The sequence below is a fragment of the Anabrus simplex genome, chromosome 3 (genome assembly GCF_040414725.1).
Source record: "Anabrus simplex isolate iqAnaSimp1 chromosome 3, ASM4041472v1, whole genome shotgun sequence".
NCBI classification, from domain to species: domain Eukaryota; kingdom Metazoa; phylum Arthropoda; class Insecta; order Orthoptera; family Tettigoniidae; genus Anabrus; species Anabrus simplex.
Genome location: NC_090267.1, coordinates 334,198,463 through 334,224,276, shown reverse-complemented (window position 1 = coordinate 334,224,276; position 25,814 = coordinate 334,198,463). Strand labels below are relative to the sequence as shown.

The following is a 25,814-nucleotide window of genomic DNA, read 5'->3' as shown; positions in this document are numbered from 1 at the left end:
AGCACTACAGCTCAACTAAGTCCACTGACAGTTAAATGCAACTATGACTAGCTTAATTGATGTTTTAACAGAATAGTGAGGAGGGGGTTTCTTCTCTGACGCGTGGAACTATTGCTTCTTCATGACAGATCGCTTTCCCCCCCGCTAGTGTACTGTGATGGAGATGTTTCCGATACTTCGGCTAGTCGTAGACACAGATGAGTAGAGGGGCATCGTTTTCGTCCCGGGACTCCCACTTAATAGCTAAAAAAGAACAAGAAGAAATAGGAAACACGAAAGAGGACATTTTTGTCCCAGTCTAGGAAGCCAAGAATAACGGCCGAGATGATTCGTCGTGCTAACCACACGACATATCATAATCTGCAGGCCTTCGGGCAGAGCAGCTGTCGCTTGGTAGGCCATGGTCCGTCGGGGGTGTTGTACCAATGGGTTTTGGTTTGGTTTAGTTTGGACATTTTTGTAATAACAAGTCTCTTGTCTTGTAAAACATAGACTAATATTTTAGTTGTGAGGCTACTAAAAGATTGTTGTTTTCATTTCCCACATAAACATTTCTTAGTTTTGCAGGCAGGCTACTTCTTGATTTTGACTCCCTTTTCTTAGAACAATTTCTATTGGAACTATAAGTAGTATAATAATTTTCTGCGTCCATTTTCACAAAATTTCAGCAATGACTGATGCGTTAATCTGAACTGTACATAACTACGTCAGAAAAATCACCTGCTAAGCAATGCTCCCAGCGCTAATGTTTTGGCACATTGCAAATCCAGGTTGTAAATTTCCTAACCTAGATTGCAACATCGGCAACGTAATGCTAACGATAATCGAAACAATCGAATATTTTCGTAGCTATAATACATTTTAATTAACTAAAAGCTCATAAAAACCAAACCAAACCCCATGGCACTACAGCCCTTGAAGGGCCTTGGCCGACCAAGCGGCCGCTGCACAGCCCGAAGGCCTGCAGATTACGAGGTGTCGTGTGGTCAGCACGAGGAATCCTCTCGGCCGTTATTCTTGGTTTTCTAGACCGAAACAATACTGTCCCGAGAGGGATTATTTAAAAAAATTCGAAATACGGGTCGGTGGTAACTCTAGACATTATATTTAGTTGCCGCTGATCCGCTGTTCACAACTCCGTCAGCAGGTCATTCCTTCCACACAATCACGAGTTATTCCTTGACCTAACACCAACGGTTATTTCAGGACACTCCACATAGGAAGGTATTATTAGGTACAAGCTGATGTGTTTCCTAACAAGATTGTCTATCGTTCCCATTGAGTATTATTCACTAATTTGTATTTCTTCATTGATGCTTCAGCTACACATCCACGCAAAAATTTAATGTTTTCCTCTATTTGTATTGTGTCTCTATTGAAACGACGGAAGTACACGTGATTGCAGATTTTCTAGATATACCACTGCGCCTTTGATCTAGTGCGATGAAACCTTAAAAACACAATTTATCATATTTTTAAAATTTTATTTTATTATTTCAAAAGTAAGGCATTATCAGAAAAGCATTTTTCAATTCAAAGTCAAGATGACTTTCAAATGTTTTGCATTTCGAATCGTGCACTTAATTGCAGAGGGTACTATCATATTTCAGTCCAAGGGAGTGTTCATGTTCTTCAGTGTTCTGAGACAAATAATATTTTACCTCCACTTTTAAAAATTTACACTTATCTCCAGCTAATTAGTATGAAAATTCTTGGATTACTTTTTCCCTGTTCAGACGGAGATTCAATTTACTTTTCTCGCATGTGGTTTAGGTGTATGACTTAGATAAGAGCAACGTGAATGTAGTGCGCTTATCATTCCATAGTTGCCATCAGCTGCTTGAACCCTTTCTTAGATCAGTTGGAGGGATTGATGATCCTCGAAACTTTGTTATCCTTCCCTCAATGATGTCCGAAATTGGTCTTCTTCGCTTCAAATTCTACTTTCCAATCTGACACACAGATTGTATAAGATCAATGTGAATATGTTCCTGTTTGAAGGTCTTTCCTTATGCTTGCTTAGATTCAATTACCCTTCTATCCAAAATTCAAGTTTTTAAGCTTTCTGTGTCAACCAGATGTAAAAACAATAGAATATACCATGTTCTTGTATTAATTTTATTTTCAGAACTAACATGGGCCCTCGGCTTTGCCCGCGTTTATTATTTCAACTGTTAGATGTTTCTAAACTATTTATTTGAAAGCAAATTAAAACTTTATATTTATTAACTCACATCATTTTGACGTAAATTGCATGAAACACATTATTTTATTTTTATATTGTTACTTTAAATGCTTAAGATACCGGGTTGATGGATGGTATTAAAACCATGTAAAAGACCATGTTATATAATACAAAATATATTGTTTCCTTATAGAGCTTCGGGATAAACTACATTAATGTCCTTCCATTTGGAGGTAAGATGTATACTGTATTGTGTTTGACTTTCGAACTCTTGAACAATCCACGTAGAGTTGACAATGGCAAAAGCACCGTTTTCGAAGATGGAGTCCTGCAACTTTAAGCGATTGCCCTTGTGCCTTTTTGATGCACATAGCGGAACTCAAACAAACGGGGTAACTGCAGTCACCTAAATTGAATCGATATATCCGGAGGAATTGTGTGAATCCGGGGAATTAATATTATTCGCTCGCGGCATGTCCAGTCATGAGAATTGCTTCAATAATATTCGGCATCAGCTTCTGGATTGGGAATCGTGTTCTGCTGCAGAGGGAAGCAGGATTCGTATCACTGAGAAGGATAGTCGGTGATACATTCATCCGCTCCAAGATGTTCGAGGGTACTCGAGGTGACTTCAGGTTTTTCAAAAGCTCTGTCGTGTAGTTGCCAGCCTCATCTGTATTACCTATTGTGTCGATAGACTTGTAAATTTGTAGAACCCCGGGTAATTCTTGTAGAAGTTGCTTGTTGATGACGTTGAAAGCTTCACTTCTTGGAGCAAGAATTGCTATTTGTCCAAGCCATGCGTAATTGGTGAAATGCTGTGGTGAGGAATGTTTAAAATTTCAGATCTGTGCGTGTTTACTATTATCTACCCTGTGTACTGTATGTTTCGTCTAAATGAAATAATGAAGTGTACGACTGAGTTAGTTGAAGGAAATTATGGTTCACGTTTTATTGCTGATATAGCAAAATCCTTGTATAGCCTAAAATTTTAAGTGAATGAGGTGAATATCGGGTAAATATGAAATAAGTAAAAGTAATGAAAATGAAAATGAAAACCTACAACCTGTTTTCCAGTCATTGACCGGGTCAGGGATGGAATGAATGAAGCGTATATATAGGCTATTAGTATGATGGGGTCGCCACTCCCAAAGTGATTTATTAATGACTGATAGATGCTATGAAATGAGAATGGAGAGTGTTGCTGGAATGAAAGGTGACAGGAAAAACCGGAGTACCCGGAGAAAAACCTGTCCCGACTCCGCTTTGTCCAGCACAAATCTCACATGGAGCGACCAGGATTTGAACTACGGTATCCAGCGGTGAGAAGCCGACGCGCTGCCATCTGAGCCACGGAGGCTCTCATTAAAAGTAATATAAGTAATTAATGAAAGCAGGTCTCCATCTGCCTAAAGATTCATCCGAGAACACGCCTATGTCAAAATTTCAGATCTCTGCATTTTGAGATTTGACTGGGCTTCGCACACTTACACACAAACACTTCCGAATATTACGGGCTGATGGCTCTTCGTGTCGCGGACCGAAAATGGTTTCTTACTCAATGGACTTAAAATCCGCGGAATATTACTTCAGTCATGATGATGGCTTCAATAATATTCATCAGTTTCAGAGTCGTGTTCATTGCAGAGGGAAGGATTCATATTCCTGAGAAGGATAATCGGTGCCACAATCGTCCACTCCAAGATGTTCGAGGGTGCTCCAGGTGACTCCAAATTGTTCAAAATCTCTGTTATTTAGTTGACAACCTCATCTGTATGACATGTCGTGTCGATAGACATTTCAGTTTATAGAACACCGGATAATTCTTGTGATTGTTGCTTGTTGATGACGTTGACAGCTTCATGTCTTGGTGCAAGAATTGCTCTTAGACACAACCATGCGTCTTAGGTTAAAACCTGTGCCCATCTATGACAAATATTTCAGATGTTTGTTTGCCGTATATTTGGCAGACAGACAGACAGACAGACAGACAGACAGACAGACAGACAGACAGACAGACAGACAGACAGACAGACAGACAGACAGACAGACAGACAGACAGACAGACAGACAGACAGACAGACAGACAGACAGACAGACAGACAGACAGACATCAAAGATTGAAGGAAAATGGCTTCCTATTCCACGGATTTAAAATGGCATCTTGACTGATATATGTATTATTTCTTGTTCATTATTATCTTCTATCTTGTGTCCTATATGTTTCCAACCCTTGTCCCCTTTCTCTACGGGGTTTGGGTATGAAGTGAGACGAATCTTCGTAGCGAGTTTTTACGACCGGATGACTTTCATGAGGTCAACCTAATCAGATGAGTTTATGAGATGAAATGAATGACATGACAGTAAGAATGAAGATGATGAAATCCGGCGCCGGCACAAAGTCCACTTCTCTCGAATTGATCAAGACTTTACGTCCCCATCCGACGAACGAATCACCAACAACAGCGTCATTTGCCCTCACACCATATAAGACCAAAAACGGCATCCTACGCCATGGCTCCTTGAATTGTGTTCTCTACCTATCTTATGTACGTTGCTTAGTGACAGTGACTCTATGCATTTTATCTTGGTGACAGAACGTTGGATTGCCATATCCCAATAGACGTTTTCCGATGATTTTTTCGTTCATAACTCACTAACGATAGCAAAAATTAAAATTCCGGCTTCGAGGTGCATTCGGACTCCCTTCCATCTACCTATGTTCAAAATTCCAGACCTTTGCGTGTTATAGATTTTGCTGGGCACCGCGCACACGCAAAACACATACAAACAGACAAACATTTCCTTTTATTATTATTATTATTATTATAGAAGATACTCAAATGCCCAATATAATGTTTAGCAAGCACGCACATTCTCCTTTGCACATATATAATGTTGCGCATTTTTGTGTTAAAACTCTTCTTTATATAATCGCCAGAATGTGATGTAGGTGCACGTATTAAACATGAGCAACTTGCATGTTGTGGCTTTTCATTCCACAGTGGCCAGTAGCTGCATGACAGTCGGAGTCAGTCACTGACTGACTGTGCACAATTGTTCCAAACCGTAAGTCTACTACAATATCAAGACACTTCACAAGCAATATAATTGCTAGGCACTCAATAATGTGATTCAGTGCAAGATTTTCTAACTTTCCCATTAAGTATTATTCACCAGAATCATATTTATTCCGTCATTTTCCAGCTACAATAATGCATGTTTACCTCCATGAATATTGTATACCAATTGAAATGAAGAAAATCTTTATACAGGTGTCAGCCCAAGATGCAGGGAGCACCCAGAGTGTTTCTGATACTCAATGGGAAAATGTACAGAAATGGATGCAGAAGAGAATCGACGCTCTGAAAGATTCGGAGAAAAAGATCACAGCATCGATCAATAAGGTAACCAAGGCAGAAGAAGCTAGGATAGATCAGACGAAAAAAACCATTAAAAGTGACATCAAGGCAGTAGTCGATAACCTCCAAAAGCAAGCGAACAAGGCGAAGGTAGACATCAAAGACTGTTTGAAGGACGTATCCGATGGTGGAGACAGCTTCGCTAACTCCCTTCTTCAGGGGGCGACTCAGTGTGTGACTGATGAGGTAAGTGGGCATGGACTATATGAAACGTTGTTAACACTGCCCTGAAAGAGACGAGTTGGTATGTGATTGTGTGGTTTAAGTAGAAGTAAGGTTAGCATTCACGGGTCACTTGTAGCAAGTACCAGCATGGTTAACATCGTCCTGAAGCAGGCGACTCTGTGTGCAATTGACGTGAAGTTTAAGTAACAGTAAGGTTAATAAAAACGGGGTCCTTGTAGTGGGTGTCATCATGGTTAGTATTATACTGAAGGAGGTTACTCAGTGTTTGATTGATATATAGTTTAATCTGGGGAAGTTTAGACATAATGGACCACTTGAAATATGTGGCATCGTTGTTAATATGGCGACTTAGTATGTAATTGTAGTGTAGTTCAAGTTGGAGTAAGGTTAGACATGGACCACTTGTAACAGATGTCAGCATGGTTGATATTATTCTGAAAGAGGCAACTCAGTATGTGATAGAAGTGTAGTTTAAGTTCCGTCATTCCAGCTACAATAATGCATGTTGTAGCAGGTGTCAGCATGGTTAATACTATTCTGGAAAAGGTGACTCGGTGTGACACCGACGAGGTAAATTAAACTGGGATAAAGAAGACTACGTCTTCGTAGACAGAATTGAAGGTGCTATCAGAATAGACCTCCTGTAGAACGTGGCTGACAAGGTAGGGACACTTGTACGAAATGTCAGCTTGTAAACTTCTTCCTAAATGGGGCAACTCAGAGTATCACTGATGATGTAAGTAAAATAAAGGTCAAATAAAAACTGACGGCTTTAATGAGGTCTCAGTATCGTTAATAACCTTTAGGGGGAGGTTTAGTGTGACGCTAATGAAATAATTATTCCGAGGTGAAGTACACCAGTGTTAAATATCTTGAGATAAATGCCAGAATTTGAACTTGGTTAGTAGAAGGAGGTCTCTGCATCCGATGAAGTACATAGTATAATCATGGGGGACGGTGATAAAATATGTGGAACGCCTTTCGAGATAAATGCTGCATTCGGTTGCATAATTATACGTTTTCGCTTTGTTACGAAGGAAATCATTCGAAGTGACTATTTTCTTAGAAATTATTTTGATTCATTTCTAAATATAATTAATTATAATGCACACATTTTAGGGAACTGAACAGTCACGAGACCCGAACAATGCATCTCCCACACTGCATCTGTGTTGGATAACGGTTTGAGGAAGCTTGGGGGGTTGCGGAATCAGGGCTCTGTATCCGCCCCACCCTGACAATTGAAGTTTTTGGAATGTTCCTTGTTAAAACCAATTGTCATAGAAAACCAGCACGGAAGTGTCGAGTTTCCTCGAATTTCATATGAGAAACATCCAAGTAAACCCGAAAATGACCAAAAAATCAAAAAATTAAGTAAGCGTTGGTTTTGGCAACAAATCTCATGAATCTCATTCTCAACTGAAATCCGACGAAACCAGAACATATCGTCCTAATAGTGAAGGTACAAAAATGTAGGTCTAAACTAAAGCAGACCTGTCCTAGTCGTGATCCCGAACAAATGAGAACAGATTCCAGAACAGGCCGAGAATTTATCACGTTGATTTTTCGCAACCTCACTTTCCTTCCCTATTTTATGTTTGTTAGTGTTGTTGTAACGGGAGTAGAACATTTCTTCGAGTGTTTTTCCCAAATATATTGAGCCCAATTGGCTCATATCATTGTCTTTAAGAATATTAGAAAGTAAAAAAATGGCATATGAGGGAATAGCCGCAGTTACATTATAGGCCGGATGTGTGGCGCCATTACGCTTGCCCAGGTTTAAAGATAGTTCCACGTGTCAAGGTCATCTTGTGATGAAATGGAAAGCATTGGAATATTCCATGAGGTGTGATGACAAAAGTCACCAGATTTAAGTTGGCAACATTTTCAGGCAGCGAATCGCAGCAGAGCAGGTTTTGGAATGATGGGGGTAATTTAAAGATGGGTGCCGCATAAATGACTTCTAAAATAATTAAATCCACCAGGGGATAAGGTGAAAACAAGATTAAACCATTTTGAGAACAATAATTAAAGACGGCGTATTTGCAACAACTTATTGGAATAAATAATTGCAGGCATATGTGACGGGACGTTACATCATTGTTAATGGGGTTCCCCGAGCTCACTATCCAAGATCCGGCGTGCATGAAGGGACGCGTGCCGCTGAGAACAGGCACTCTGCTACGGAAATTTGAACGTGTCGGACGTACGTGTATGTGGTTCACGAGAACCCTAATCTAGAGCATTTCCTATCAAATAACTAGCTGTCGAAGATACTACGGGTCCGATAGACTTTGCATTTAACTCAATAATGACCGAAATTTTTGTAAATTCAAGAAGGTGAATTTTTACAACATTAACTGAAAAATTAGGATCGGAGCGAGATCAAACAAGGACGCATCGCAGTGCCACGTGTAAACTCGCGGAAAGCAGAGACAAAGTGTATATTACAATTGTGAAGAAGTGTATGTGCTAGAATAATTTAACTTTATCTGTGTTTTTTATATGTATTTTAGTGTAGTAGGAAGCGATGAGCGTGTGATTTCATGAAAGCAACAAGAGTGAAGACCATGGGTGTGGAGAATGGTATGGGTTCAGGTTTTGAGGCCGTTAGCATGATGGCTTAAGTACATCATGGGGCCGACCTGAAACCATGAGGCCGTGGAGCTGAGTATGGAGCGTCGCCGAGTCGATAAGTACCCTGATTCATTATCTAGCATGTGCATGATTAGCTGTTAACTGTAAATAAGTTAATGCATGATTATTCGTTTATTTTCCTTTTTAAGTACTGTAGCAAGGATAGTTAGGTTTTTTTTTTTTAGGTTTTATTTTATGCTGATGCCTAGGGGGGTGTACATATTGTGATATTAGCGTGTGGTAAAATATGGTCTTCGCGAGTGTGAAAATAATGTGTGTAAATAATGATTTTCCATTATGGGTGTGAAACATGGTTTTTTTCCTCAGTGCGTGATCTTCTAGCAAATATTAGCGTGTGCGTGTGTGAATATTTAATGACGTAGGAGGCATCAGTAAGGATTAGTTAGAGGGAATAGATAGATTAACCTGGCATGTCGCATGAAAAGTTCGTCAAGAAAATTTTCACTGACCCAAGTTTCGAACCCGGACTGTCTGGCACATTACAGTGGGATTTTGGAAAATATATGTCATCAGTAAGTAACGTGCACCGTTAATCAATGAGAAATTTTGTGCTGAAGGGAATAATTGTCATCCTAAAAATGTCCGAGAAGTAGTTAGCTAGTGTTGAAATAGGGACCTCTAAGACACAAAATGCCGACCGCAAGAGTCGAACCAATGATTGTGTAGCGCCATATATATATGTAAATACCGGCATAATGATATACGTGTTCCTGATAATGGAGTGAGAAATGTAGAATAATACGTGAAATATGAAATGAATAAAATATATTGAGAGTATTATATAATTAGTAACTGTTCGCACAGGCGCATGATATTGTGGAGGAACATATGGCTTCATTTAGAGTAGAGAGAGAGAGAATTTAAGTGGGTGCGAACATGTTAGAATGCCGTGTCAATGAAATGAGTCGGGCGTGCGATAAGGCTACAGACCAGGACGGCGCGTTGTGTATTAGAGAGGCTATGGCAGCTGTAGTAAGGTCTTATAAGTAACAAAATATTGCATTCATCCGTAAGAAAAATTCTGTTTGTGGAACTCAGGACAGCACAATTAGATTAAATAATGATAGCTAGACTTCGTGACAGATCATTGCGGCAAGCATAATGATAGGTCACTGTAATGATGCCATGTTGAGGGTCGGAGTTCGATGCCCGGCCGAGCCAGTGTATAATGATTTCCCCTGTGACTATATGATTGAAATTATGTTGTGTTTGTTTATGTTATATGTTCTTCAATATGTGGGCAATGCAAATTTTGATTTTGCAGTTGCAATATTTTTTTTTTTGATGTTGAATTCAGTTCATGTGGTTGTTTATACTTGCGGCAATGAGGTTCATCCCATTGTCTGTAGAATCAGTGTAGGTTAAGATGTATTTAATATTATAGTATAGGGTTTCTTGCTACAGGGTAGGCATATGTTTTGTATATGATAAAACAGCTAATTAAGCATATGTGAGATATTTATCATTTTAATGAATCGGTAAATTAATTTAATTTATTTATGTCAGGGTTACTTTTCGATTTCGTGCGTGCGTTCCATATTATCAGCATTATATGAGGGAGGATGGTATTGAGAAAGAATAAGTTAAATAGTTTCGGACTCAAATCATAATAGGGACTATTTTTTTTATATAAAATTTGTGATGAATAATTTTATGATATATAAAATTTTGGATTGAATTACCAAATCTAACAAACTTAATTGGATAAACTTATGATTTTCAAGGTAACAATTATACCGACATTGATAACTGCGAATTTGTAAATCATAATGAATTTAATGGATTTAATTAATTAAAGATGAGTTGTGAATTACACGGCGGATGTTGCTTAATGAATTTACACAGCCTCATACATTTCATTTCGAAGAGTGTATTTAAATAAATAATTTGGTATTTAGTAAATGGTAACTACAAGGTTTATAATATGGTGAGGAAATAACTTAAAGGTATGGAGAGCAAATATGAATTTGTTATTCAAAGAATGAACGGAAGAAGTTTTGGTTGTATTAACATTTTAAAAAGGTACTTTGACAAATTAACGAAGGTCATGATGATAGATTATTATAATATTTTGTTATTGAAAATTTTGAAATATGGTGGTACCAAGATATGTGTGGAATGGAATTGGATTAAAATTTTTGAACTACTGAAGTAGAGTTGATGAATAAGATGAAAGGGAATTGTAATAAGATGAAGTAATGTGTTTAGAAGGATTTGAAATCTATGAGTCATGAGGTTGATATTTTATAGTCGAGGGTGATAGAGGTTGTGAACAATATTTGGTCCGAAGAGTTTATTGTTTGTATAGAAGTATATTTGCTTTGCCAAAGTTTAGCCTTTTTCAATAAATTTTGCATTCGTAAATGTTCTCATTCGGATTTTTATTTAATTATTTTATTTCTTCTCTTTTATCCTTCCCGCTTGATTAATTTAAGGTTAGTTTATAATATCTGAAGATATCTCTGAGGGTAGTACCCAGTCAGCGACCCTGGGATGTCTCGAGCCGGCGCCACATTTCAAAGGCAGGAAGGGTAGAGGGTTGAGTTGTCGCCCGTGACGTGGGGCACGATCGTGTGTTTACCCATTAAGTGGAACCAAGTTGATCATGGTGATGATAGAAATTTTGGAAAATTTTTTGGAAAATCCTAAATTTCGGGTTTCACGATTTTTGTTAGATATTTTATGAGTGACATGTAAATGTAGATTATTTTGCGAAACTGAATGAGAACAGATCGTGAGTACCATTGTTATGGACATAGGCTCATGGCAGTCACTTAATAGAAATGCCCAAAAGAATAGAGGGATAGTGTTAAATCCAAACGAGGTTAAAAATGTCTGGTTTATTCTTCAAATAAATTCAGCCAGGGGCAATAGTGTAAGAAATTGTAGATTTTCGTGGAAGGATGAGATGACCTCGGTCTCAAGTTGTGGAAAATGGTAGTAACAAATGTTATGGTGTCAGTTTACGACGATATGGGCCATTGTTTCGGTCATATCCGCCGTAATGCTGAGGGCATGTGTTTGTATACTGGCATGTACTGTATGTGAAGTACTTAAAAATTCGAAAGCCCAATGATAGTATCGCGATATTCGGTGTTTCGATGTTAAATTTCTTTGGGGCTGTGTTAATTAGTGGTTTGTGAATTTTTTTTTTCGGGTTTTGCTTTCTTTGTATAGAACTTTGGCAAAATGTAGATGAAATAGGAACAGCTTCTAGATGGCAATGTTTGGCCAAAATTTTGATTGATATTATCCACGTAACGTAAAGTAAAGAAGCTGGAATTAAATTATATAATAGTAATTATGGAAATTTGAACTTATTCTTTCTCATATCCACGGCACATGGTTAGAGGGAAGGCCCGTTTTCTCAGAAAGATAATATGGTAGATGTGGAGGTGATGAAGGGTCTTATGACCGAACTCATGAATGAACTGAGGGAGGACATGAATGAACAATTTAGGGAAGCGAAGGAGAGCACTAATGAACAATTTAGGGAAGTTAAGGAGAGTGCGAATGAACAATTTCAAGGTGTTAACCAACAATTTCAAGGTGTCAATGAACAATTTAAAGAAGTTAAGGAGAGTGCGAATGAACAATTTCAAGGTGTCAATGAACAATTTAAAGAAGTCAAGGAGAGTGCGAATGAACAATTTCAAGGTGTCAATGAACAATTTAAAGAAGTTAGGGACCAGATGGTCAGTATCAAAGATCAGCTATCGACAGAGATAACTATAGTTAAAGAGGGCTGCGATAGGAATGCTCAAAGATTAGAGAAGCAGATAGAAGAGGTCCGAATGGAAGCAGTTACCCGCAGTGACAAGGTGGAAGAAAAGATAGATCAGGTCGCTTTAACAGTATCGCAAGTAGATGCCAGGTTGTCGGAGAAACTGAGTCAAGTCGAAATAAACGTCGAGGGTCAACAGAAAGCTGTAAATTCGATCAAGGATAAGATGGTTGATATTGAGGAAGCGATCGTATTGACAGACGCCAAAGTCACCAAGCTACAAATAGAAACACATGAATCGTTTGTCAAGACTGCCGAGGGATTCAATGACCGGTTGTTGCAATTGAGAGATAATGTCCATGGAGAAGTTAAGAAGGTAGAAGACCAACTGAAAGAAGAGATGGCTGAAAATAGGAAGGAACTCTGGGAGGAAATAAATGGAGTGCAAGCGGATCTTCGAGCTGAAGGTTGTGAAGTAACGAAGCAAATTAGTGAATGGGCTCATAAATGCCATAAGACGGAAGTGAAGGTAGACATACATGAAGAATTAATGAAAGAAATGAAAGAGGAGATCGGACAAATCAAGGGACTTAAGGAAGATGTCGAGATATTGAAATTACAGGAGACTAAGGGAGAACTGCTCATGCGATCGATGATAAATAAACAAAATGTCTTAGAGCAAGCAGGAAGCCATGCTAGTAGTGTAGGATTGGGAAATGGAGTAGATCAGACCCGTTTACCTGAAACTACCAACCAACCATTTGAAGAACGAACTTCAACGCCACAGATTATGGGACCAATTCCATATTTTGAATTGATGAGATTATCAGAGGGAAAGCCAAGGAAATTTACTGGCGGGCCCGAGATAACACCGAAAAGTTTCCTTAGAGAGATGACAGAATATATTCAGGACAATAGAATTCATCCGGATAGACAGTTGAGGATTGTAGAGCGATTTCTAGATGGACAACCATTGATCTGGTTTAAAGCATTCAAATATTGTTTTGATGACTACGAAGGTTTCAAGCGTGCCTTTTTACAAAAATACTGGGGTCAGGAGGTTCAACAAGGACTCAGACTTGAACTGTATTCACGAAAATACCAGAGCACAGTACCCACGAGATACGCAGACTTTTTCAGTGGGCAACTTTTGAAGCTTAGGGAGTTAGACTGTCCGCCTCCAGAAGAAGAGTTAATCGCATCAATCGAAAGACAGTTACCTGTGGATGTGCAAAGGACATTGATAGCTGCGAACGTGAAAACAGCTGTAGAGGCCGAAGTATTGTTGAGGCAATTAGATCAAACATCGAACTTGTATCATCCTAGGAATCGGAATATTGAAGCAGTCCATACTATTGATTTGACCAAGGAAGAGAATTCATCAGAGAAGAAGACCCAGGGAACCAACACGTACAACAATAAGAACGATGATAATCAGAACAGAGAGTATCGAGGAGGATACCAGGGAAGAAATTGGAAAGCTCAATCCTTTGGAAGAGGACGAGTCAACGATAGAAGTTATGAGTCAAATTATAATCAGAATTATGGAGGAAACAGAAGACAAGGGTACCGATATAGAGATGGAAGGTTTGGAGAGATGAGAAGACCATATCCACCATATAATAGATCAGGTGATGCAAGAGGTCGACCAAGAAGAGAAGAAAACGACAGAATGGATCTTCAAGAACGCAGGAATGAGTCTAGAAGATATGTTGAGGAGTTGGTCACGAAGGAGATGTCATGCTAGCCTACAACGCCATAGAAGGAATGCTTAGAGGAGAAATGGATGAAAACGAAAGTTCTGGCGGAGAATGTGCCTGTGAAGAATTAATTGAATTAAGAGGAATGATGGAGAAGGTGGTTACTAAGTTAACAATGAATAATACTCGTCTTAAGGAAGAAAATTTGAGTCTAAAATCTGGATTTGTTAAGTAAATAATGGAAAGACAATGATATATTTGGAAGATGTGTGGTTGGAAAAATCCCTTGTCAGTAATTTTTCCAAAAAGAAAGTGGGGGAAAGATGAGCCCAATTGGCTCATATCATTGTCTTTAAGAATATTAGAAAGTAAAAAAATGGCATATGAGGGAATAGCCGCAGTTACATTATAGGCCGGATGTGTGGCGCCATTACGCTTGCCCAGGTTTAAAGATAGTTCCACGTGTCAAGGTCATCTTGTGATGAAATGGAAAGCATTGGAATATTCCATGAGGTGTGATGACAAAAGTCACCAGATTTAAGTTGGCAACATTTTCAGGCAGCGAATCGCAGCAGAGCAGGTTTTGGAATGATGGGGGTAATTTAAAGATGGGTGCCGCATAAATGACTTCTAAAATAATTAAATCCACCAGGGGATAAGGTGAAAACAAGATTAAACCATTTTGAGAACAATAATTAAAGACGGCGTATTTGCAACAACTTATTGGAATAAATAATTGCAGGCATATGTGACGGGACGTTACATCATTGTTAATGGGGTTCCCCGAGCTCACTATCCAAGATCCGGCGTGCATGAAGGGACGCGTGCCGCTGAGAACAGGCACTCTGCTACGGAAATTTGAACGTGCCGGACGTACGTGTATGTGGTTCACGAGAACCCTAATCTAGAGCATTTCCTATCAAATAACTAGCTGTCGAAGATACTACGGGTCCGATAGACTTTGCATTTAACTCAATAATGACCGAAATTTTTGTAAATTCAAGAAGGTGAATTTTTACAACATTAACTGAAAAATTAGGATCGGAGCGAGATCAAACAAGGACGCATCGCAGTGCCACGTGTAAACTCGCGGAAAGCAGAGACAAAGTGTATATTACAATTGTGAAGAAGTGTATGTGCTAGAATAATTTAACTTTATCTGTGTTTTTTATATGTATTTTAGTGTAGTAGGAAGCGATGAGCGTGTGATTTCATGAAAGCAACAAGAGTGAAGACCATGGGTGTGGAGAATGGTATGGGTTCAGGTTTTGAGGCCGTTAGCATGATGGCTTAAGTACATCATGGGGCCGACCTGAAACCATGAGGCCGTGGAGCTGAGTATGGAGCGTCGCCGAGTCGATAAGTACCCTGATTCATTATCTAGCATGTGCATGATTAGCTGTTAACTGTAAATAAGTTAATGCATGATTATTCGTTTATTTTCCTTTTTAAGTACTGTAGCAAGGATAGTTAGGTTTTTTTTTTTTAGGTTTTATTTTATGCTGATGCCTAGGGGGGTGTACATATTGTGATATTAGCGTGTGGTAAAATATGGTCTTCGCGAGTGTGAAAATAATGTGTGTAAATAATGATTTTCCATTATGGGTGTGAAACATGGTTTTTTTCCTCAGTGCGTGATCTTCTAGCAAATATTAGCGTGTGCGTGTGTGAATATTTAATGACGTAGGAGGCATCAGTAAGGATTAGTTAGAGGGAATAGATAGATTAACCTGGCATGTCGCATGAAAAGTTCGTCAAGAAAATTTTCACTGACCCAAGTTTCGAACCCGGACTGTCTGGCACATTACAGTGGGATTTTGGAAAATATATGTCATCAGTAAGTAACGTGCACCGTTAATCAATGAGAAATTTTGTGCTGAAGGGAATAATTGTCATCCTAAAAATGTCCGAGAAGTAGTTAGCTAGTGTTGAAATAGGGACCTCTAAGACACAAAATGCCGACCGCAAGAGTCGAACCAATGATTGTGTAGCGCCATATATATATGTAAATACCGGCATAATGATATACGTGTTCCTGATAATGGAGTGAGAAATGTAGAATAATACGTGAAATATGAAATGAATAAAATATATTGAGAGTATTATATAATTAGTAACTGTTCGCACAGGCGCATGATATTGTGGAGGAACATATGGCTTCATTTAGAGTAGAGAGAGAGAGAATTTAAGTGGGTGCGAACATGTTAGAATGCCGTGTCAATGAAATGAGTCGGGCGTGCGATAAGGCTACAGACCAGGACGGCGCGTTGTGTATTAGAGAGGCTATGGCAGCTGTAGTAAGGTCTTATAAGTAACAAAATATTGCATTCATCCGTAAGAAAAATTCTGTTTGTGGAACTCAGGACAGCACAATTAGATTAAATAATGATAGCTAGACTTCGTGACAGATCATTGCGGCAAGCATAATGATAGGTCACTGTAATGATGCCATGTTGAGGGTCGGAGTTCGATGCCCGGCCGAGCCAGTGTATAATGATTTCCCCTGTGACTATATGATTGAAATTATGTTGTGTTTGTTTATGTTATATGTTCTTCAATATGTGGGCAATGCAAATTTTGATTTTGCAGTTGCAATATTTTTTTTTTGATGTTGAATTCAGTTCATGTGGTTGTTTATACTTGCGGCAATGAGGTTCATCCCATTGTCTGTAGAATCAGTGTAGGTTAAGATGTATTTAATATTATAGTATAGGGTTTCTTGCTACAGGGTAGGCATATGTTTTGTATATGATAAAACAGCTAATTAAGCATATGTGAGATATTTATCATTTTAATGAATCGGTAAATTAATTTAATTTATTTATGTCAGGGTTACTTTTCGATTTCGTGCGTGCGTTCCATATTATCAGCATTATATGAGGGAGGATGGTATTGAGAAAGAATAAGTTAAATAGTTTCGGACTCAAATCATAATAGGGACTATTTTTTTTATATAAAATTTGTGATGAATAATTTTATGATATATAAAATTTTGGATTGAATTACCAAATCTAACAAACTTAATTGGATAAACTTATGATTTTCAAGGTAACAATTATACCGACATTGATAACTGCGAATTTGTAAATCATAATGAATTTAATGGATTTAATTAATTAAAGATGAGTTGTGAATTACACGGCGGATGTTGCTTAATGAATTTACACAGCCTCATACATTTCATTTCGAAGAGTGTATTTAAATAAATAATTTGGTATTTAGTAAATGGTAACTACAAGGTTTATAATATGGTGAGGAAATAACTTAAAGGTATGGAGAGCAAATATGAATTTGTTATTCAAAGAATGAACGGAAGAAGTTTTGGTTGTATTAACATTTTAAAAAGGTACTTTGACAAATTAACGAAGGTCATGATGATAGATTATTATAATATTTTGTTATTGAAAATTTTGAAATATGGTGGTACCAAGATATGTGTGGAATGGAATTGGATTAAAATTTTTGAACTACTGAAGTAGAGTTGATGAATAAGATGAAAGGGAATTGTAATAAGATGAAGTAATGTGTTTAGAAGGATTTGAAATCTATGAGTCATGAGGTTGATATTTTATAGTCGAGGGTGATAGAGGTTGTGAACAATATTTGGTCCGAAGAGTTTATTGTTTGTATAGAAGTATATTTGCTTTGCCAAAGTTTAGCCTTTTTCAATAAATTTTGCATTCGTAAATGTTCTCATTCGGATTTTTATTTAATTATTTTATTTCTTCTCTTTTATCCTTCCCGCTTGATTAATTTAAGGTTAGTTTATAATATCTGAAGATATCTCTGAGGGTAGTACCCAGTCAGCGACCCTGGGATGTCTCGAGCCGGCGCCACATTTCAAAGGCAGGAAGGGTAGAGGGTTGAATATAATTTGTGAAAACTGAATCATTACGTAATGTTTGATACTATATACCTTTGAAGAGAAACTGAACTAACGTACAACGTTGAAACGGCAATTGAAACTAACATATTTTTAAACTAACACGCACGCTCGTGTGGGCCAGATGGGATTACAAACGTGATTCATCGAAAGCTCAGAAATCACCTAGATAACGGTGATTGGTACACTTCTACTTCGAAATATTTCCTGAAATAGTTGACTTAAATGAAACAAGCATCCTGATATAATGGTAATATGGCATAAGAAAGGAAGCTCTGGAATGAAAACCACGCTAAACAACCACACAAATTCGAACCGGCTCAAGGAAATTAAGAGCTGGGTGGGTTATGGTAGTTACGTGAAGCTGAAGAGGGCGGTAGAGGACAAGAACCTATAAAGGCGTTGCCTTTAACACTTGATTGATTGAGTTCCCAAGATTTTTCATGTAAGTTCAGAAGAGAGTCACACTTGATAACAAGTAAATTCTGCATTACCAATCCCAAGTAAGAACACACATCTTGAACAGAGGCATGCAGCATATCTAGGACAAAGTATTTTAACAGCCTACCCCTAGATACACTAGGTAGCCGAAAGCCTCCGGACACCCCTTGCTGTTCGTTCCAAGTACACCAGCCATGTAACTAATAGCGTGTAGGACCTACCTTTGCTGCTGTTATAGCGTCTAATTTTCGCGGAAAGTTTGCCACTAAATTCTGACACATTGAAGGTAACATTGTTTTCATTTTTTTCTGAAAGATAGCTAATAGTTGTTGCCGGGTTGTTCGGCGAATTGATCCGGCACGCAACCAACGCTCTAGTTCAACTCAAAGATGTCCAATGGGGTTCAGGTCGGGACTTAGGCCAGTTCAGCATATCAACCTGACTTTCTTCGAACCACGATGCGGTCCTTGCTTTGTGAACAGCAGAATTATTATGCTGACACAGAACAGGTCCGGTTCCAAATTGTTTCCATGGTGCGGGAAGCATTTTATAGTGTACAAAAAAAAATCAAAAGACCATCATTCATTGTATAATCAGCCACAACTAATGGTGCTAGCCCAAAGCATGAAAAACAGACCCTAGCCATCACACAACCTCCACCGAAAGTCACCGTCGCCACAACAAACTTAGGAATACCGTTTGCCAGATATCCGCCAGGTCCATCTGAGTGCCTCTGCATTCACCGTGACTCATCCCCTCGTATAACTTTCTTTCACTGCTCCACAGACTATGACATCGCGCGTTCCTTCATGTAATCAGTGGTTTATGGCTACAGCACGATCCTAAAATCCCGGTGATCTGCAGTTGCTAATTAGGCTGTCTGACGATTGGTTCATGCAGTGCAGTCTTGAGTTTGGCGGGCTCTATCAGTTAATTCTTTAGTCCTGTCAGAGCGATGATTATGTTCAGCGTTTTTCTGACATTGCCGCTTGGCATAATATCGGTATCAGTGAACTTGGGCACATGTTACTCCCGTGAAATATCTCTGATGGAATGCCAAAACTTGTGGGCGCATACAATCATGCCCCGCTGAAACCCACTCATTCTGATTCTGGCAGGGAACACGTCTAGGATGTTGACGGATTGTGCCTGCTCATATATACCATGGGATGCATAGCCGGACGTCACACAGAGCACGTACTGTGGTGTACCCGGAGACTTTTGGATACCTAATATACAGTATGTCAAAGATGAGGAATGAATCAAAGCTAGCAAATATAAGATGCAAGTCTAACATTACGACACTTAAAAGAGAGTTGTATTTGCTTGCTTTTCAACACTGTTATTTGACGTAACCAATATACCGTAACCAGGACGCCGTAACTTTGAAAATTACAGTTGGAAAACAAATGCAGCTATGGAAAAATACAAATCAGCCATATTAATGGACGTACAGCACAGTTAGCAATCAAATATAAAGAAATTCAACAGTTTAATTTAAATCCATTTCCCTTCAAAGTAGATGTAACGTTGTGCGAAAACTTCATATTACAATACTCGATGGATTATGAAACTCGGGTTCCTCTCGTTTGTCCATTTCGTATTTTAATGTAAGTTATGTTATTCATATAGTAAATAACAATATAACGTCGAACTTCACGATAATGTCACTTCTTATGACACTCAACCTCTATAAACATGAAAACGTACCATCAGAAACCGTTTTCAATGTGCATGTAAGGCAGTTTGTTAATGGTGATAATAATAATAATAATAATAATAATAATAATAATAATAATAATAATAATAATAATAATAATAATAATAATAATACCGAGCTCGATAGCTGCAGTCGCTTAAGTGCGGCCAGTATCCAGTATTCGGGAGATAGTAGGTTCGAACCCCACTGTCGGCAGCCCTGAAGATGGTTTTCCGTGGTTTCCCATTTTCACACCAGGCAAATGCTGGGGTTGTACCTTCATTAAGGGCACGGCCGCTTCCTTCCCACTCCCAGCCCTTCCCTGTCCCATCGTCGCCATAAGACCTATCTGTGTCGGTGCGACGTAAAGCAACTAGCAAAATAATAATAATAATAATAATAATAATAATAATAATAATAATAATAATAATAATAATAATAATAATAACCAAGCAAGTTGACTGCGCGGGAGTACGTAATTGTAGGCTTGCATTCGGGAGAGAGTAGGTTCGAACTCCACTGTCGGCAGCCCTGAACATGGCTTTCCGTGGCTTCCCATTTTCACACCAGGTAAATGTTGGGGCTGTGCATTTATTAATGCCACGGTTGATTCCTTCCCATTCTTAGTCCTCTCCTATGTTATGGTTGCCATAAGACTTCCCCGTGTCGCAGAGCGGAGTGGTTCGGACGGTCGAAGCGCTGTCCTTCTGATCCCAACTTGACAGGTTCGATCCTTGCTCACTCAGCTGGTATTTTAAGGTGCTCAGATACGTCAGCCTCGTGTCGGTAGATTTACTGGCACGTTAAAGAACTCGTGTTGGACTAAATTCCGGCACCTCAGCGTCCTCGAAAATCGTAAAAGTAGTTAATGGGACGTAAAGCCCATAGTATTATTATCTTCCCTGTGTCAGTGCGACTTAATACAAACAAACAAACACCAAACAAAACCCATGGCACTACGACCCTGATGGTCCTTGGCCTATCAATCGAGCGCTGCTCAGCCCGAAGGTCTGCAGATTATGAGATGAGGGACGGTCAATGTGACGAATCCTCTAGACCAGGGTCGCTGTATCACAGTCAGACAGCTCCTCAATTGTAATCACGTAAGCTGAGTGGACATCGAACCAATTCCCAAGTCCAGGTAAAAATCGCTGACCTGGCCGAGAATCAAACCCCGGGGCCTCCGGTTGAGAAGCAGACACGCTACTCCTAGACCGCAGGACCGGTTGCGACTTAATACAGATCGCAACATAATAATAATAATAATAATAATAATAATAATAATAATAATAATATAATACATAATTATTAAATTATTGTTATTATTTCCCTCTGTGGATTTGTACTGGACTGCTCGCCTCCAGATTCCAAGATCATGAATTGAAATGCAGTAGTGTTATCCGCGTTTACTGAAGGGCGGAAAAGGGTCCATATAAAATTAATTAAAACTCAGTCACAGATCCGTCATCAGAGATCCCGTCTACTCTGCTGTCTGGTAGAGTTAAAAAAAAAAAGTGGTTTAACCTGCCTTTGCTGGCGGGATTTAGTGTTTACAGTGCACTGTGTCTTCTGGTATGGGCTATATCAAATTTGTTACTTTCATTGACCTGTCTCCGTCTCATCCTTGGCTTTGACAATATGAAAATTGCCGAGTATGCGTGATTCTAGTAATACCGTTCCTTATGCACCCAGTCGCTGTTATGAATGGTGTGAAAATATCACTCATAGGGTCGGTTGGTGCATGCATTTCAGTGGGCTTAGCAGACTGATATGTAATAGCAACTTTTGGCTCAGTGAGGAAAGCAACGGGAAACTACCGCACTCCGCATTTCCCTAGTAGGCCTCTTCAGTGACACCTAGGCTGCCTATGGCAACTGTTGGTGGAGCTGTAGAGGATCAAACCAGCCTTCGGGCTGAATACCCAACATACATACGGTGGTTTAACGTCATACTAACACATCGAAGATTTTCGACGACGCAAGGCTGGTAAAGGGCAGACAAAAAAAGAAAGCGGCCGTGGGCTTAATTAAGGTACAGACCCATCGTTATTTTGGTTGGTGAGAAAATGGGTAACCACGGAAAACTATCTTCAAGGCAGTCGACGGTGGGATTCGAACCCACCATCTCCCGAACGCAAGCTCAGAACTACGTGACCCTAACCGCACGGTAATTCGCTCGGTGGTAGAGTAAAATGGAACATCGAAGTTGACTTGCAGGCAGTTTAGACGACTTCAAATTAAGATGCCCGTACATAGCAGCAGGAGCCACACAATTATTATTATTATTTAATGATAATAATAATTTATTATAAATACTGTATTATGATCACCTTTACGCAAGAGTAAGTAATACAATAAACCCTGTAGCTGAAGTGTGCGATCCGTGGGTCCATTGCTAAAAGTAACGTAATAATGTTAAAGACAGTGTAGATTCTAATTCTAAATTCTTACGGCAATATATATGAATGATTCATGTTTGCAGAACAACAAAGCCAAGAAAATTGTATCCAGCCAAGAAGAGTTAGTAAAGGAAGTGAGCGCGAAGTGGCAAGATGCCAAGAAGAAATGGGACGACTGTCAGTCGTCACCTAGCGTCATCCTATGCAGAGGCCAAGTTGTAGCTGATGCTGTAAGCAAGGACACCGACTACGGTAAACAGCAAGCACACCTGGAGATTGAGGCGGCCAAATCAGTCGACAAACTGCAGCAAAACATAGAATCCTGTGTCACTTCTAAGACATCCTCCGTCCCTGGACAGCTGACGAGTAAGATTTCGGCGATGGAGCAGTGCGTCAAGAAGAAGATTGGCAATAATTAACTAAAATAGATCTAACTTTCTAAACTCTAACTTTCTTTCGTTGGAATGAGGAATCTTTCCACGAGAACGGATTATCTAGTTTGTAAATAAAACAAAAATGAAAGAATAAATTGTCTGTAATTCCCTTGCTTACTGTAGTGTGGCGAATAATCTCACTACCCGATCACGTTCTCCAGAAATCAGTGAGAAACTTGACTGGGATATTGATATACTAATTACGTTTCTAACGGAACTGGAATTCAAGATGTAGTTATTTATATAGAATAACATGAAAACGACAACTCGTCCGACTCCTTGGTCGTATGGTCAGCGTCGTGGGCTTCGTTTCAGAGATCCCCGGACCGGGCGAGTTGGCCGTGCGCGTAGAGGCGCGCGGCTGTGAGCTTGCATCCGGGAGATAGTAGGTTCGAATCCCACTATCGGCAGCCCTGAAAATGGTTTTCCGTGGTTTCCCATTTTCACACCAGGCAAATGCTGGGGCTGTACCTTAATTAAGGCCACGGCCGCTTCCTTCCAACTCCTAGGCCTTTCCTATTCCATCGTCGCCATAAGACCTATCTGTGTCGGCGCGACGTAAAACCCCTAGCAAAAAGAGATCCCCGGCTTCGATTCCCAGCCCCACCGGGAAATTTAACAGCGTATGGTCAATTCCTCTGGCTCGGGGATTAAATATATGAATATATAAAATTATGAAAGGTTATGTATGTCTATCCCTTGGTAACGTTCTTGATGCGAGTTCGGGAGTGAGATGAAATTATATGGGTTTCTTTTTTACGGCAACCTTAGTTTAGGAGACAACGAAGTTGAAAAGAATGACGGTGGACGAAATTGCGAAAGGGGTTGGAAGGAATCAGCATAGGCATATGAATAGGATCTGTCCCGGCGTTTGCATGGGAATGAAAATAGGATACCATTCTCAGGACAGTCACGGTGCGGTTTGAAGCCACTCGTCTCCCGAATGCAGAGCTTGGCTCCTCTACTGTAGCGCCTTAATACGCGTTGCAACTGCACTCGTTTAAAATTTTCAACGTGTTACTAGAAGGTAGAATGGAATGGAGTACCAAAGACAAATAGGTAGTTGCAGATAAAAATTAAAATCTCCAGATGATGTAATGAATGCAGATCAGTTTAGATTTGATAAAGAGTTACCACCTCGAAGAACTCTCTCGAAGAAGGGTAGCAAGCAGTTCTTTAGCGTCGGTGGGTCCGTAGCATCGACCGCACTCTTACTTGATTATTGCAGTGTTTGCAGTGGATGGCATACTGGTACCCAATTTGTACATCCTTCTATTGGAGACCACCTATTTTGCCTCCGCTATGAACATTTAATCACCGAATATCAAGGCTTTTGCAAGCAAATTAGTAGGATTTTCAAGAACAGACATTGTGGTTGACTCTTGGATATCAATTGGAGATGACGAACTTTACAGTGTTAAGTTACTTACGGAGTTGACTTCACAAATAAGGTATTTCCAGAAAAATGTACAGGCAGTGAGCTATCAGATTATGTGTTCTTCTTTCGGGCGAGCAAACATTTTGTTAAATTTATCACAGACACACTGATGGAATATCCTGATATCAACATATAAAAATTTCTTCGTCTTCTATAATTAATGCATTTTTATTTCTCGGTAGCAGAATTTGCGAACTTGGTCCGATTTGAATTTTTGCACTTCGGTTAGCAAAATATTTATCATAGCTAATTTTAAGCACTGTTGGGGTATTGTTTAGAAGGTAGATTAACGGAGTATTATTTCCGAGAAAACTGTGAGAAATCTGCTTTCATGAACCCTTTCAGACCTGATTTTTTTCCCATCAACAGAATTTTTTGTGAGACATTTGCTTCTTAAGAGATCCATAAAAATTAGCAAACATAAAAAAGAAGTATAATAGTTTTATTGACATTTATGGGATGTCCATGTTCATGTACAAACCGCACTAAGAGGTGTTGTTACTTGTGCAATGGATCGTCATAAGTTAACTGTAGAAATGGCATTACAAATGCTATTACACATCTCCAACTTAGGCATCATTAATTACTTGCCATTATTTTCAGACATCCTATGAACTCCACTAAAACAATTACGGTCCTTGTTGAGGCACAGATGTACATTGCATTTGTCACATCTGAAATGCGATCTCCCAGTACAGCCCCGCTTCTTACATCTTCCTGCCTCTTTCTGTTGATTGTGCTGAGGCATATGATCAGTTAGATCCTTTTGAACCTCCACTGTGGGACGTATGTTACCTCTTCTTCTCTGTGTTGGTGCTGTCTCTACTTCTTCTTGTTCAATAGATGATATTTCACGTTTCTTTGTATATACCGCTTTACCAATCTTCAGAAGGCCCTCTGCAACTCGCATGCGAAAGTGAAGCAGATCCATAACTTGCTTTTTAGGTACACCCGATAACTTACAGTCTCTCCGATATTCAATATAGCTGTTACACAGAACTAAATCCACGGCATGAAAAAGCATTCTCAGAGTCCACTTTCTTGACCTGACATAAATTCGGTATAGACTGATTAGTTGATCAAGGAGATCTACTCCAGCCATTCAATGATTATATAGTTTCACAATTTCAGGGCGTGTAACGTCAACATACTTGGTTGTTTTTGATTTCCATCGTAGAACTGCATCTCCTGTCTCGATACCAACAATATTGGACGCAAGTATTTTTTATTATTTTTATTTATTGAACATTGAACTTACAGGCCTTTGCCCATTACGTTGTTCAAATTCATAACAACTAAGCAAGAACTGAATATTAATCAGAATGATAGTAATAGTTAAATTAGAAATTGTAAACAAATTGGCTCACGGCCAACTCACTACCACATAGTCACTTAGCCTAAAAGGACTATGAACTATGATTGCCATGAGATATGAGGCTACTCACGAGACAGTATGGATTTTGAATTAATGGAAGAATTACCGGCAAACGTGAGGCTGTTCACGAGCCTAAATAATTGAACTATTAGGAATGATAATAGAATGATAACCGCTCCTACCCGAAGTGCTCACTTCTGGGTAAGGTCTGGTGCTGACCAGATGACTGGGAAATGTTGTGTAACATGCTGAGGTTACGTATAATACAATT

General features: G+C 39.2%; 1 protein-coding gene across 1 annotated transcript; it reads left to right on the top strand.

Annotated features, from left to right (window-relative positions):
- Positions 1-5,488: 5,488 nt before the first annotated feature.
- Positions 5,489-22,825, top strand: LOC136867298 (uncharacterized). The gene is made up of 2 exons (XM_067144449.2): positions 5,489-5,793; positions 22,380-22,825. Exons 1-2 carry the CDS (start codon positions 5,530-5,532, stop codon positions 22,713-22,715), a joined length of 600 nt encoding a protein of 199 aa, XP_067000550.2. The 5' UTR covers positions 5,489-5,529; the 3' UTR covers positions 22,716-22,825.
- Positions 22,826-25,814: the final 2,989 nt, after the last annotated feature.